The sequence below is a fragment of the Adiantum capillus-veneris genome, chromosome 27, assembly GCF_014529385.1.
Source record: "Adiantum capillus-veneris isolate H3 chromosome 27, ASM1452938v2, whole genome shotgun sequence".
In the NCBI taxonomy this organism is placed as follows: domain Eukaryota; kingdom Viridiplantae; phylum Streptophyta; class Polypodiopsida; order Polypodiales; family Pteridaceae; genus Adiantum; species Adiantum capillus-veneris.
Genome location: NC_140957.1, coordinates 26,598,496 through 26,613,120, shown reverse-complemented (window position 1 = coordinate 26,613,120; position 14,625 = coordinate 26,598,496). Strand labels below are relative to the sequence as shown.

At 42.1% G+C, this 14,625-nt stretch overlaps 1 protein-coding gene across 1 annotated transcript; it reads right to left on the bottom strand.

Moving 5' to 3' along the window:
* Positions 1–5,001: 5,001 nt before the first annotated feature.
* GH9A1 (glycosyl hydrolase 9A1) lies at positions 5,002–13,793 on the bottom strand. Its single transcript, XM_086503680.1, has 6 exons — positions 12,602–13,793; positions 7,678–7,976; positions 6,592–7,050; positions 6,371–6,506; positions 5,973–6,145; positions 5,002–5,847 (listed from the first exon to the last, which is right to left on the bottom strand). Exons 1-6 carry the CDS (start codon positions 12,963–12,965, stop codon positions 5,446–5,448), a joined length of 1,833 nt encoding a protein of 610 aa, XP_086359806.1. The 5' UTR covers positions 12,966–13,793; the 3' UTR covers positions 5,002–5,445.
* Positions 13,794–14,625: the final 832 nt, after the last annotated feature.

Here is a 14,625-nt window from a genome sequence, read left to right as displayed (position 1 = left end):
CAAAACAATGGATGGTTGACATGCAATCAAAATATGATGCACTTATAGAAAATGACACATGGACTGTCATAATAACTAATAGCTAATTCTCCTAAATTATTTTCTCATGTTAAACTAATCATTTAATATGGGGAAGTGCCAGGGGAGAAAAAGCTAGAATATTGGTTAAGCTGGCACACCGGCCACAATAGGGATTCAAAGGAGGGAAAATAGGGATCATAAGGGGGGGCCATCTGCAAAAGATCAAGGTGCAACAATGGGCTAAAAAGACCCTAGGTTTAGCCCATTAAGACTTCCAAAATGCTAAGGTTCCAAAATTGAAAGGTTGTGTCCAAAGGCCAAACACTAGGGAAATTGGATGCTTTGTGTGTGCCCCAAAAAGTCTTCATAATCCCTACATAGGAGGGGGCAAGCCTTGCAAGTAGGGGATGAGAGAGAAACAAACACACACACACACACACACACACACACACACACAAGCTCCCTTTACACAAAGGGAATGAGGGACACATATCAGCTCCCTAGCCAGATCCCCACAAGGTGTACTCAAATCCTATTGGATGGCCATGGAGGTGGGCCAATGAGATTTAGGCTAGAGTAAATCTAGTTCAATCAATTTAAAAACACTTAATAAAAGAACCAACAAGAATTAAGCTCTCTAGAAGACTTTTGGATAGTCTCCCAAGGTGTCCAATGAGCATTCAACAGCCCAATGGCTTGCCTGATTTCTATTGGCAGGAGGCAAAGGGGTCCAATTAGAGTTTAGTTGCATTTATTAATTATCTAAAGCTCTCACAAAAGGGAAAAGGGGGACACATGTCAGAAGGCTATCACTTATGCTCCTGAAATCCTATTGGCTAAGCCTGCAGAGGTCCAATGGGCTGTCTGCATGAGCAAATAGCAAGAGGGGTCGACCAAGAGAGAGGGGGGGACTGATTTTTTCAAGGCATTATTGCATTACACACTCACACTAGTCTATGTGTTGAGTAAAAAGACTCTCTCTCTCTTCTCAAGCTTTAATGGAAAGCTTATCACCTACTCCAAGCTTGTGACAAGGGAGGCCTACACCAACAACTCTTGGCTTTGTGATGTAAATCCAACCAAGAGCCAAGCTTCAATGCATGCTCATATCCTCTACCATGCTAATTACTAAGCTAAGCTATGCTAATATGAGTGATTATGTGAGGAGATGTACATCTTTCTCGTAAGACTACTTCTTCTTCCTGTCAATCTACTCTCATACCCTGCTAGCTCTCACCATCTTTGAAGGTGTGTGAGGTCTTGGGTTTGAGACCGTGAGGGAATTGATGTTGTGTTTAGTAAGTGTTTTGCTTAGTGCTTGAAGTTTTCATCTTCATTGCACTAGCTAGTATTGGAGGAACACAAAGGATTGTATTGTAAAATGTCTCTCTTGATGGGAGAAACCATAATACAAAGCCTTTTGGAGGGGGGACCAGCTCCATGAAAATCCGGTACTCAACTGTTGTCAATAGCTTAATTTCTCTCTCTTTTGAAGTATTGTTCATGCTATCTAACTAGGTGTTATACTTTTTGTTGCTCTCTCCACCCAAGCACTCTTGTTATTCTCATTAGGAATCTATTCTAATGAAATGCTCACTATGTTTCATGCTATTTTCCGCTACACACAAGTTACTAGGCCGTTAAATGTTACATGGACTTTATGTGATTCGCCTCCTTGCAAAAAGGCCATTGGTACAGAGTGGGTTTACTTTTTTTTCAGATTGGGGGGATCCTTGCCACCAAACTTACATTCTTTTTTGGATTGAGATTGGGCTATTTGTTATGACAAGTGAGTGTCCATAAGTGGTTTTTGTTTCATGCTCGATAGTTCATGGATATCATGGTTGAGCAAGAAGCAACACTTCCCATTGTGAGGCCGAGTATAGGGGAATCTTCACAGCTATAGCTGAGTGTGTATGGCTCATATGCCATATGGCTGATTTGGGTGTTGGGAAGGACACGACCAATATTACCTACACTAAAAGTCAATGCGCATTGGCAGTGCGAGAAACCCAATTTTTCATGCTTGCACAAAGCACATTGATGTGCATTATCACTATGTCAGAGAGAGAGACTCTCAGCAAGAGAGATCAACTTGGCTTATGTGTCGACACAGGACAACCTTGCAGATCTTTTCACAGAGGAATTGCCTCGTGAGAAGTTTGAAGTTGTATGTAAAGCTTTGGGCTTACTCCCCTTTGTGGATTGATCATGTCCTTAGGGCATGGAACTTCCCTATACACTATGTCCCAGCTCTCGTTCACCGCATCACTCCCACGGGGGATTTGTTACCATATATATATGTGGTGGTGATGTGTGTGAACACACTTAGGATAGCCGGGGCATATTTTTCCTTACTAGGAGGTTTTCTCCCCCATGCATTACGCCCATCATTCTAGGGCTAACTTATCTTTCCATTGTGCACTAAGCAATACACTCTTTGTTGTGTATTGCTTCTTCATCTTCTCCAAGGTGTGTGTGTTTTCATGCAGCCCTATTTCCAACAACTAAAGAGATGTGTATATATTGAGATATGAAAACACACTTGTGGTGATGGATATTACATTGTAAGAACCAATTATATTGCTCAAATGAGGATCTTTCAGCGCAAGTCTCCATTTTCCTTTACTTAAAGTCAAGGACGATATCATGAAAGGACAGGATAATGATACCAAACTTGTATTCTGGTAAGGGTTTGAATTTTTCAAACTTATTTAAAGTTACTAACATCCAAAAATAATTTAAGAAAGCCAAAAGAAAGTTGAGGCTTCAAACATGAATTTCTCTATGTAGGCTAGAGTGATTTTTTTGTTTGTTTATGATGCCTCATTACTAAAAATACAATAGGAATGGTCAAGCTAGACTTAGGAGAAGCTAGAGATTTTTGGAACATTTAAAGCCACCAAAAACACATTTTAATAGATGGCTTAGACATGGTTCTCTCTCTCTCTTTCTCTCTCTCTCTCTCTCTCTCTCTCTCTCTCTCTCTCTAATAACAAGACAAATTGCGTATACATGCCCTAGAACAAGCCATTGAACCAATGAGAATGGTAATTGCCTAAGCTTAGCCTTAGGAACATTAGTAAGCCAATAGGAAATATTTTAAAGGGATAAAAATGCATTAAATTGAGGTGAAAATATCATATTTTAGCTCAAGAAGAACCTCTCCACATATCAAAAAGATATAAGCTGACTTAAAAATTATGATTGTCGCATTTAGAGAGCATTACAAAAACTGCATGGAGTTGCATGCATATGCCCCAGGGCTAAAGTTAGGATACATGCACATGCCCTAGGGTTTGAATCTTACCTCACTCACTCTCCACCTTTTTCTCTTCTCTTTTGAAGGGCTAGGTAGCAAGAGGCTTGAAGTTTAAGATGCACAAGGCTATAAACTTCCTTTTCATTCCTTGACAAATGTTAAATTCAAAAGGGAGCTACAAATGACAATGCACTATCCTCTCTCCCTCGTTTGCACATGCTTTTCTTACTATATGGCTTATGCCAAATCTTTGTGGAGGTATTCAATCCTTGCCAACAATATTATCCGTGTAAAATGGTAGAGTACTGTCGCATTACGAAACAAAATATGATACCATTGGGTAGAAATCTTGTTGGCATGCCTCCCTAGAGAGTCGGTCTAACGATAAGGCTTTGGCTTCTCAACCTACGGATTGTGGGTTCAAATACCCCGTTGGGTCACACTCTAGAGGGACACCTTGTGCTCACCTGCTAGGGCCCTTGCCCTTGGACACTCGAGTGCATCCTCCTCCTGGGGTGGGTCACCCGAGGAGGAGGTTCCAAGCTGGTTGCTACGATTTCTCTCCATCATTCCCAACACATAGTGCATCAATTAGGTGGCCAAAGTGATGCCTACGCGTGGTTCTTGCCCGATGGTACACGACCCTTGCCCGACCATGTAACATGGCTAATATTTGGAAGGGATAAGCACCTCCCCCTGTGGGGCCTCGTGTGTCGGGGAAAAAAAGGGCTTGTTGGCATGCTAAAACAATCCTTATTCTCCTTTGGCAAAAGGTTGTCTAAATGACTTTGAAGGGGTGATGGTCCATCCATTTGAAGAGATCTTTCAAGTCTCTTGGAATTGTTCCTAACAAGACTTGAGTTCAACTTTCCTCGTTGGATAGATCTTTAAGGTCTCTTAGGATAGTTTCCTACTATGTTAAAACAATCTTCTTCTTCTCTCTCTCTCTCTCCCTCTCTCTCTCATAACCATTAATTAGCAAGCCATCATTGTTCAAAACTGTATACCAAGAGAATAGCTAGTGATAAACACCACCAAAATCAGTAAAATCTTCAAATATGCAACCACTTACACATACAATACAACAATTGCAATAAGAAAGATGACAATGGGAGGTAAGGAGCAACAAAGCTATGCATGCATCACAACCAACTTTTTGGTTTGTCAAAAGGACTATGTGGGGGTGAATTTTCGTTGTGCCAAGTCCTTTTTTATTTGAGGCATTGTCAGAACTCAAGATAATAATCCTTTTCATATGATTTTGAGTGTTCTCTTGGTTATCTAAAACCATGATAGCATGCTATGATATCTTTTAAGGTTCTACTCTTCGCGCACAATAAATTAAGTTTAAATTGTTGTATAAGAGTTTGTTCTCTTTTGAAGAAAAAAAGGTGATTTCTTCAAAGATATTATTCAACTTCTTTTGAGGTTAAATTTTTAAAAAAACTGAGAGAGAGAGAGAGAGAGAGAGAGAAATGAAATGAAATGAAATGTTATATTAACGTCTTCAAAAGGCCAAAATGACCTATGAGACCAATCAGTTACAAAATAGTGAATCTAATACCATGTCTGGGTACAAAAGAACTAGAAGTGGAACAAAATACTACTACTACTACTACAATCTAAAACTACGTGGGTGTAGCAGCTGATACAATAGGTACCCGGTAAACTGGATGTAACAGTGTGAGAGAGAGAGAGAGCACCATAGTATACACATGTCAGAAACCCATAGGAGGAAGTCCCCTATGTTAGATTCACAATTAAGCTGAAGAACTGATGGAATCAAGACCCAGGCTTTTACTTCACTGACCCATCAAGCAAGAGCTTTACAAAAGCTTGAAGCAGCAAGTACACCATCTATATGCACATCATACATGTGAGTAAAACAAGCTAAAATGGAAAGAGGTTCTTTCAAGTTCATCTCACACTTCAGCTATATTCCACACCACAAGGAAGGTTCCCTCCTTTCCCATGATTCCACATAACCAGAGATAATCCTAGTGTCATCATAGTACTATCACACAAAACCTGTCCAAAATGTGCTTGTGTCGACTTCCGTTCCCTCTCTGTGTGGCAACAACATCCATTTACATACACACACATTCCCTGTTTGTCATCTCATGCTTACATTCCTTACAAACATCTCTACCATTACAGCTCCTCTATGGCCTCCATGGCTCTGGCGGTGGAGGCGCATTGGGGAAGAAAGCCGGCACCGCAGAGAAGATGGTGTTTGCATCCACACCCTTGTCATCGCCTCCAGAAAGAGCGACTAGTGCCGCTACTAGGCATGCATTGCCAGCAATGGTCGGCTCGGTGTAGTTGTAGTTGGAGCGAACATCAGCAAACTTGTCGCGCATATTCGGCCCTGCCACCATAGCACCTACCAGGAGATGGGGGTTGGGGGACCTGGTATCCCTATACTTGTAGCCAGTAGTGCAGCCTTTGGAGGATCTTCCATGGGGGATGGAGGCACCCCTGTGATGTACTCGTGTTGGATATCGCTTTCCATATCCAACCACATAGCTCATCTTTGCTGGATTATTCCCGAGTATATAGTCAATCTGCAGATGGCAGTAGGCACAACACTAAGCACTCACATAATCTCAACAAAATTTGTCATGATGGCTCTTTCACTTCCTACCACCTCATATATAGACAGATCAATGTGTATGAGGACGACTGTCACCTGTGAACGCGCAAAATCGCGCAACGTCTTCTTGGGTAGGAAATTAGGGCCGCAAGGCCACACAGGAGCGCCGGATGCACCCAGATAGTCTGCATAGATGGCTGCTAGAAACGCAGCACTTGCAACATACTGAAGAGGTTGAGGATTTCCATAGTTGAACTCAACCATCCCACCTGCAAATACAGAAAGACGACGTCCACGCTGAATAAGATCAAAATATAAGTCAATTTTAAGATTGAATAGATAAACCCACTTTCACTCATGTCCAAGGAACTGTCTGTACACACATGGAGGTTGACAATGCATACATAAATCCACATCCCCAACTCCATCCACATTGCTACCATACTTTTATTAGAGCAAATATATGCATAATGATTCTTAAGAAGATCCCTCACCTTTAGTTTGATTGAAATGTTTATACTGAGGTAAATATGAGCACATGATCAACTCGGTCTGATTGTTATACTGTCTCAAAACATGCTCGTACGGGTAGCCGGGACTCATCATCTTGAAAAACCGTGTAAGCAAAACCTGCGATTAGAAATAGCTTCCATGGCTTAGCACAAGTCTACATGTAACAACAGGAACAAAAGAGTGACATTGGACATTCGGTTACCTGGGCACCAGTAAGTTTGTTATCCCAATCGAAAACACCGTAGTACTTCCACCCTCCTCCAGCGCCGGCGTGTTTGGCAAGGCCCTCCGTTGTCACCAATTTCAAGTAGCTAGAATTACCAGTTGCATAGTACATCCAGGCTCCACCCCAAATAAACTCATCCCAATAACCTGTCGAGTTGTAATACGTCTCTGCATCCGGTGTAGCCTTCACATACCTGCCTCTTCGTTGCCTTGAGAAATCATACAACACTCTAGCTCCTTGCACGAGTTTTAGAGAATACGCACGGTTTTCCTTAAACACAATGGAAGCAGCTGCCAATGCTGCAGCCATCTCAGCTCCCAGGTCGGAGCATGAGCCGCAAGAGTAAGCCTGGCGTTCGTAGTCCATGTCCTCAGGCCTTTCCCAGCAGTAATGATCATTGGGTGTGGTGTCACCTGGGGCTCCTCCTGTTCCAACCTATTTAGGTAAAACCACAATAGCGCAGAAGCACAAGAAACACAGTGGTATCAGAACCCAAATGCACATCCCATCATGCAAAAGCACATTGGTATCAGACCCCAAAAGCATACCCCATCATGAAAAAGCACATCCCATCCTCCACAACACATTTGTATCAGAACCCAAAAGCACATCCCATCATGCATAGGCACCCAAAAGCACATTATATGCAAGCATCCAAAAGCACATCATGTACAAACACCCAAAAAGTACATCATGTATGAGCACAAAAAGAGAATCAAATCACACACACACACAATCGCACGAAAAGCACTATGCATTTAAACCTACTTCAGTGTTTCCTATATGTTTCGAGCAAGACACCAAGCCCGTATATATGCCAGCTCATGAGATTGAAATAGCAAATAGCACATCCATTATGCATTTGCACTCAAAAGCTCATCAGGTACAAGCACCCAAAATGTGTGATCATGTATGAGCATGATAAGCCAATCAAGTTGAATCACACACAAAAGCACAGTGCATTTATGCCTACTTCAGTGTTTCCAATAGGCTTCAAACAAGAAAGAAGCCTTGTATGCTAGCTGATGAGATGGAAGTAGCAAATAGAGAACGAATTTCTACCTGCGCCCAGAGAACATCGATGCTTGGGGCTGATGCATTGAATGTCTTGAGCATGTAATCGGTACCCCACTTGATAAGCTCTTTCACGTGATCAAGTTCACCAATTGCCTCATATTTTGCACTGTACTCAATCACACTCCAACTCAGCACTGTGATGGTGAATGCCCCCGGGAAGCCGAATTTTATGTTGTCCCCAGCGTCATAGTAGCCACCCACCAGATCCACAGACTGAGCTGACCCATCCTTTAGACCGGAGTTTCCGCGCCATGAGATGTTGTTGTGCTTTGGAAGCCTACCAGCTGCATCAAGCAAAGACAGAACAAGCCATGATCATCCTCTTCAAGCACAGGACTTGCAAGAGCAATGAAAGAAATAGGTGGAATAGACAAATGAAGATTGAAAACCAGTATCTTCATGATTGCTTTTATCTTATCACTAATATATCCTGTGGTTATATGGGTTATTTTCCCTATCATGTCGTTGTATACACTTTTCAAGGCTTTTCCCAAATTTCTTGCATATTGACAGATGGTCAAATTATATCTAAAGCTAGGGTAAAGGCCCCATTTTATTTGTTGTTTTTCTTTTTAAAGATTAAAATCCACCTATTTTTACAAGACCTCGATAACAAAGTCTTCAGGAAACAAAATAGGAAAGACTTGATCCTAAAGTTGCAAATAATGAGCGGTCCACGATGAACTTTTAGCGTGCCATGGTCTTAACAACACATCATCTCCAAACCAAAAGAAAGTGGAAGTGCATGCATATGCCAAAGCTCATACTCATGGTAGACTTTTCTCTTGTCACCATTTCACAACTCTCTTAGTTATGAGAAATTATGCACCATAGGAAGAGATACATGCGTTTTTACACCATTTCTACATACGTTTGAAAAATCTCAAGTTTGTATCCTAAGCTAATAGGTAGGACCTAAGTGTAAAATTATGCACCATAGGAAGAGATGCATGCATTTTTACACCATTTCTACATACGTTTGAAAAAATCTCAAGTTTGTATCCTAAACTAATAGGTAGGACCTAAGTGTATATATACTTCGCAAAGTAGTAATGGATTTATCGAAAGGAGAAAAAGCCAACACTATATAGGCAGGATTTCCAAAAGAAGCCCAAACTCATGTTTTAAAAGGAAAATGCAAGCTAACCCACAAGACTTTGGAAACATCAAGTCCACCATCTTTAATTGTCCCCAGTAGCCTTGTTTGTGACCAATTGTGGGCGTAGAACTAGGTATCAATCGATCTATAACCGTCCCCACTAGCCTCATTTATGGCCAATGGTGGGTGTAGAGCTAGGCATCAATCAACGCTTACATCTGCATCACACACACACACACACACACACACACACTCGTGAAATGCAAGGCAAAACTAGCCATAACGAATCCTAGCAATAAATAAAGCATTAAACAAAGCACAATGCTCTATAGATACCAATGCAAACATTGGGTCATAGAAAGGCTAAGAACAACTCCCCATACACCCTCTAGAGACACTTTCAGAGGGCCTTCCAAAAGTGGTAGGGTAGCTCGTTGCGACCTTCGTAACTATCGCAATTCCATTGCAATTTTAGAAGCAACTATAGATGAACAGGTATTTCACCCTCTACATTCTTGCAAGGCCCTCTACAAGAGGGTTGACTTGTAGTCATCAACACCTTTGTACATCTCTTGGAATTTTTAGACCATTTATGAACTTTCACCTCTCTTATCAATATGGCAATTTTGGACCATCACTACCATTATAATGTTCGGAGTGTGGGATGCTTTTACAACTTGACAAAAAACCTCTACATACTAAATATCCCTCTTGGTTAGAAAACTATGAGACATTGCCCTTAGTTAATCTGACGACTTCAACAACCCCCTCCTTTTCTCCTTTCAAAGCGCCTCCTCTACATTGCTTTTTACTAAATCAAATCCTTGTTATAAATATGTCAAACTTTACTAAACTAAACAAAAAAGTTAACAAAGATGAGAAATCCATTAGCCTTGTGTGTTAGCAAAGCCATCACACAATATTTTATGGAGTGGGGTAATACAACTACGTACCCCCTTGTCTCACTCAAAGGCAATAGAGTCCTTGGAGAGATCATTCCTTAACAATGAACCCTCTTGTCCAAATCAAAGGCTACATACCAATGACAAAACAAAGCCAATCTCCATCTCAAATTTGCAAAATGGACTATATCTTGAAGAAATGCGTGCAATAGGCCAATTGCTAAAAAGGGGAGGAGTTCGTATTGAAAGTTTATTAAGCAGAGGGGGGCTATTCTTTTTAGTGCTAGCCTTTTTTTGGGGGGAGGGGGGTACTCATTCTTGACTAGGATTAACATGTTGATGATTTGCAAATTGAAAGGGTGCAAGATGAATAACTTCTGTATCGATACCCTCATTCTCAACTCATTCAATACATCAAAGTGGATTAGCTCACCTCACGGCGTTCACTAATCTCAATATGATATGTGTTCAAGTGGTATTATGAAAATCCATTATCTCTGAATTTTTTAAGATTTTAACACACCCTTTCTCTATTCAAAATATATATATGAAAGTTCTTGTAATCAAAGTATCATACAAATATTTAGGTGACCTCCCCAAGTAGCTTGCTAGTTCCACCATTGCCTTGGACCTTAACGCCTATTCCATGGGAGTCTTGAGAGTAAAAGATGAAGCATGAGCAAGTATGCCAGTAAATATTTGGGCACGGAAAGTAAAGTCCTTAAGCTATGGAACCCCTTTAACACTCATTTGGTACTAAAAAGGACATTTTAGCGTCCCTTTTGCTTAATGGAATTACACTCATGAAAGCCACTTGTGCAAAACAACAGCAGATATTTCTCCAAAATGCGTCACTGAGCCAAAGGAAGAAAAATGAGCAAGATACATGCAATAATCCATGCTAGCTACTTACGTTTTTGCTTCACATTTTTGCAAGTTTCATGCAAAAGAAAAACATTTTTTGATTGTGATTAAATAGGGGAAGTTGTGTTGGATTGTTATACAACTTTTGTGAATTCAATTCTTGCCAAGGTAAAACATGTCTTTCATGCAGCTTTACATTCTCTTATGCTATACATACATCAATTCTATCAATTCATTACTTCAGGTATTAATATTTGTTCCTAGCTTCACTAAATAATTATGACAAGCAAGGTGATGGAAAAATAGGGCACTTTAGTGTCTGAGGACATTTGAGTGATATATCCTTCATAAGGTTAAAATAGTCTTAACAATAAAAGAGGATAAAACACTCGAAAAATTAAAATCAAGGGACACAATAAAACAAAAACAGAAAAAATTAAATCGCTTTGTTTGTTACTAAACAAAAAAAACCCAAAAAGTTTACTCAAAAATTACAAGGAAGTTCTAAATACTTCAAAACTTTGACTAGTGTAGCCTTGCATTGCCGCATAGCCCTTGACGAATAAGGCCAAAGTTTTAAAATCTCTTAGATTTTTTCCATGGCATGATGGTGACTTGTATTGATTAGCATTGCCGCATACGCCTCGAGGAGAGAGGCCAAACTTCAAAAAACTTTTTGCAAGGCACTACGGTCCATTAGGACAAGGACTTTCAAACGAAAGTAATTGGTCAAGAAACCTCAAATTGGATTGAATTTAGAGAGATCAAACCATGTAGTGGAAATCAAGGAATCAAAGGACTAGCAAGTAAGAGAAAGACAAAGGTGTGAAAGAAAGTGACATTGCCTAGGCTTGTTCAAGTGATTGAAAAATTAAAAAGGGGGGGGGGGGGGGGGGGTTTTGGGGTGGTAAAGGGGAGGACAAAACCGATGACAAAAGCACAAGAAGTTTTGGACAGATTCTCACAATAATTCCCACATTATGACTTAACTCAACATCACGAGCTTCTCTAAGGGAGGCACGACATACCTAGCTAGGTATGAATGGGGCAGGGACCGCCGGCCCGGTGGGGGGCCGCCACTGGGCCGGCGGTCCCTCCCCCCAATTTTACCTAGCTAGGTATGCGGTGCCTCCCGAGCAGAAGCTCATGATGTTGAGTTAAGTCATAATGGGCCGGCGGTCCCTACCCCCAATCGTACCTACCCAGGTACGCAGTGCCTCCCGAGCAGAAGCTCATGATGTTATGCATTATTTAAAAAACACTGAAAAAGGCTCCCTTTTCCTACATGAGAAAATTTCTAAATTTTCTTGTGAAGGGAAAGAAAAGAGCATGGATGATGGAAAGTGAAGCTCTTTGAAGTGAGTGCACCTACCACCACACACTTTCACACACATCACTAATTATTATAAGCACAATATTCTATTCTTGACCCATACCCAAAGAAAGATATAATATAAAGCCAAGTTTGTTCTAAGGTCCTAAGGTTGTAAGAAAATTCTAAGGTCCTAAGGTTGTAAGAAAATCTTATTGAAGCTCCGGTAAAACTACATGTCACAGGTGCACCGTGCAAAGTGCCTGCCATGATAGTGACCTACTCTCTCTCTCTCTCTCTCTCTCTCAAGCTTAATTAATCTTTCTCTCTCTACACCCACTGGCATTTACTTCACCAAAACATAACGCGTAAAATTTGCGCGAAGCGAATTTCCAATGTAAAAATTACATAATTCAACACAAAATTAACTGTAATCCAGTTTCCGTTCCAAAGACGCGAACTCAACGGCTGCGATTTACTGAGCGCAAGGATCGACGGCCAGATAGACACTCGCTCTAAACTACGGCTGATTAGCGCTGTCTAAAACATTATATTTCCAGTAAGATTCTTCTCACTACAGTTATTTAACTGCCCTAATCATGTGATAGTCTAAGGTTTAACGTAAGGTTTAATCTCTGATTAAATTCAATGATGCCATAACAGTTACGCAGAACGAGCAGATTAATTGGCCATTGCTTAATAATAATTAAAAAATTAGCTACAACCACTTACATTTCTGGGCATTGAAGAAAAGCAGAGCCTTGTGCAGCGCCTGCGTATAGTTATCCTCCGGCGGTGGTCGCGAGTGATGCCGCGGCACTGTCTTCACCAGCAATGTGATAAATCCTGTCAGCAACACCGCCGCAATAATGCCTCCCATGATCCAGCAGAAGAGCTTGCGGCTGCACACCATGCAACCCAAATCCACATACTTCTTCTTCTTCTTCTCACTTGGCCCCAGCAGCCAGCTCTGCTGTGTCTCCTCGAGGCGCTGCAGCGCCGCACGGTCCATGTCCAAATTGCGGCTGCGATCGTCGTCCGTCGCCGAGTCCATGGTGACATCAAACGACCCACCCCATGTGTTGTGTATGTGCATCCTGTTGGGTGATCAGGCTTCCCCTATTGATCAAAATCACCACTTGGCTGAGCAATGTCGAGCTCGGACTGCACCTTATCTATGTGAGCAATGCCAAGAGAACAAGCGTCGCGACAGATCGAGACGCACGGTGAGCTGCTGTGATGAATACAGGTGAGTTTCCTGCTCAAAGCCAATGCCTGCACACACTAACTGCAAATTCTCTGACTATCACACTCACACAGAACAACGCTAAGGTGTAGAGTGAGACACAACTACACCAAACACCCAACGGAGGTGAAGCACTATGAAGTAGAGCTGGAGGCGAAATGCAGGCTGGCCGTGGAGAGTGGAGATGGAGCGTATAGAGCTCTTTCTCTCCCTCACACGCACACAGAGTAGATGGGAGTAATAAGTTGCAGCTCTCCTCTCTCTCTATCTCTCTCAAATACATACACAGAATTAACAGGGGTAGCTACACTCTAATCTAGAAAGAGACAGTCGACTAAGAGAGAGAACAGTGTAGTTGCCTTGTTTGTTTTGTGAGTGGAGAAGAGAGCGTGTGTGTGTGTGTGTGCGCGAGAGAGAGAGAGAGAGAGAGAAGCTTTCTTCTATGGAGAGATTTGTTCTGTGGAGGCAAAACGACAACCCGCTTTTAGGCTGGATGCACACACATTCGTCAATCCATCTCTTCCTTTCTCTCTATCCTTTCTCTCTAGACTCTCTCACACACACACACACCATTCCCCTCGTGAGTTGCGCGTCCACGCACACAACACAGTACACACACAAGGCACTTGAATGGTGGAGCGCACACGGCACCAGTTGTGTTCTGTGCATGCAGCCGAAGGGAGAGGAGAGAGAAAAAGATGCGCGCTAGCTAGCCAGCATAAAGCAAGGCCACCAACAGTGAGAGAAGAGGAGTAAGTGAAACAGAAGAGAGAGAGAGAGAGGCTCTCGTAATAAAGGGCGCGGAGCGGTTACGTATACCAATATTTTCCTCTAACTCACCTGTTCCCACTGGTTATGGGCCTCCTCGTTCACATCCAAAGACTTCATGGACCATCCACATTGATTCACCTAAGAGCGCATTCGACAATCAAAGCCACTAGATTTTTGGCGTGCTCAAGAAGGGCCTTAGTATTGGGTTGCATTGGGCGTTCTTTCGCGGATGACGTCCACGTGGACTGCTAAAATTTAGGGCACGTTTTTAGAGCCTTTGCAAGATAGGACGAAAGGCGGGGAAGATAGTCGGCAGAGTTGGTGGAGAAGACGTGTAATGTGGAGAAGACCTGTGGAGTATGAAGATGCCGACACTTTTTCACACCCCGCTTCATCTTCTTATGCTCGCAATTTGAAGCATCATCGCAGGCTCAGCTCCACCCATTCTCTCTCGAGACGAGCTGTTGAGCTAGCCCTCTTCTCCTGGCAAGCTACCTTTATAGAACCTTCCATCTTCCTCTGATTACCCTGAATTTATTGAGGTCGGATGCTTAGTGAGTAAGGGGGCACAATGCTTGGTGGCATGCTTCCTCCAAACAGCAAGATGTTGTGGCAAAGGCGATCATCATCATCACCTTGCGTTTACTGCAAGAAGATGCTCTCCATCTCGCTCCTCTGCACCGCCCTTTCTCACAGACTGGAAGTAAAGCAAACTTTTTGACATTCGGTAAAGTAGGCC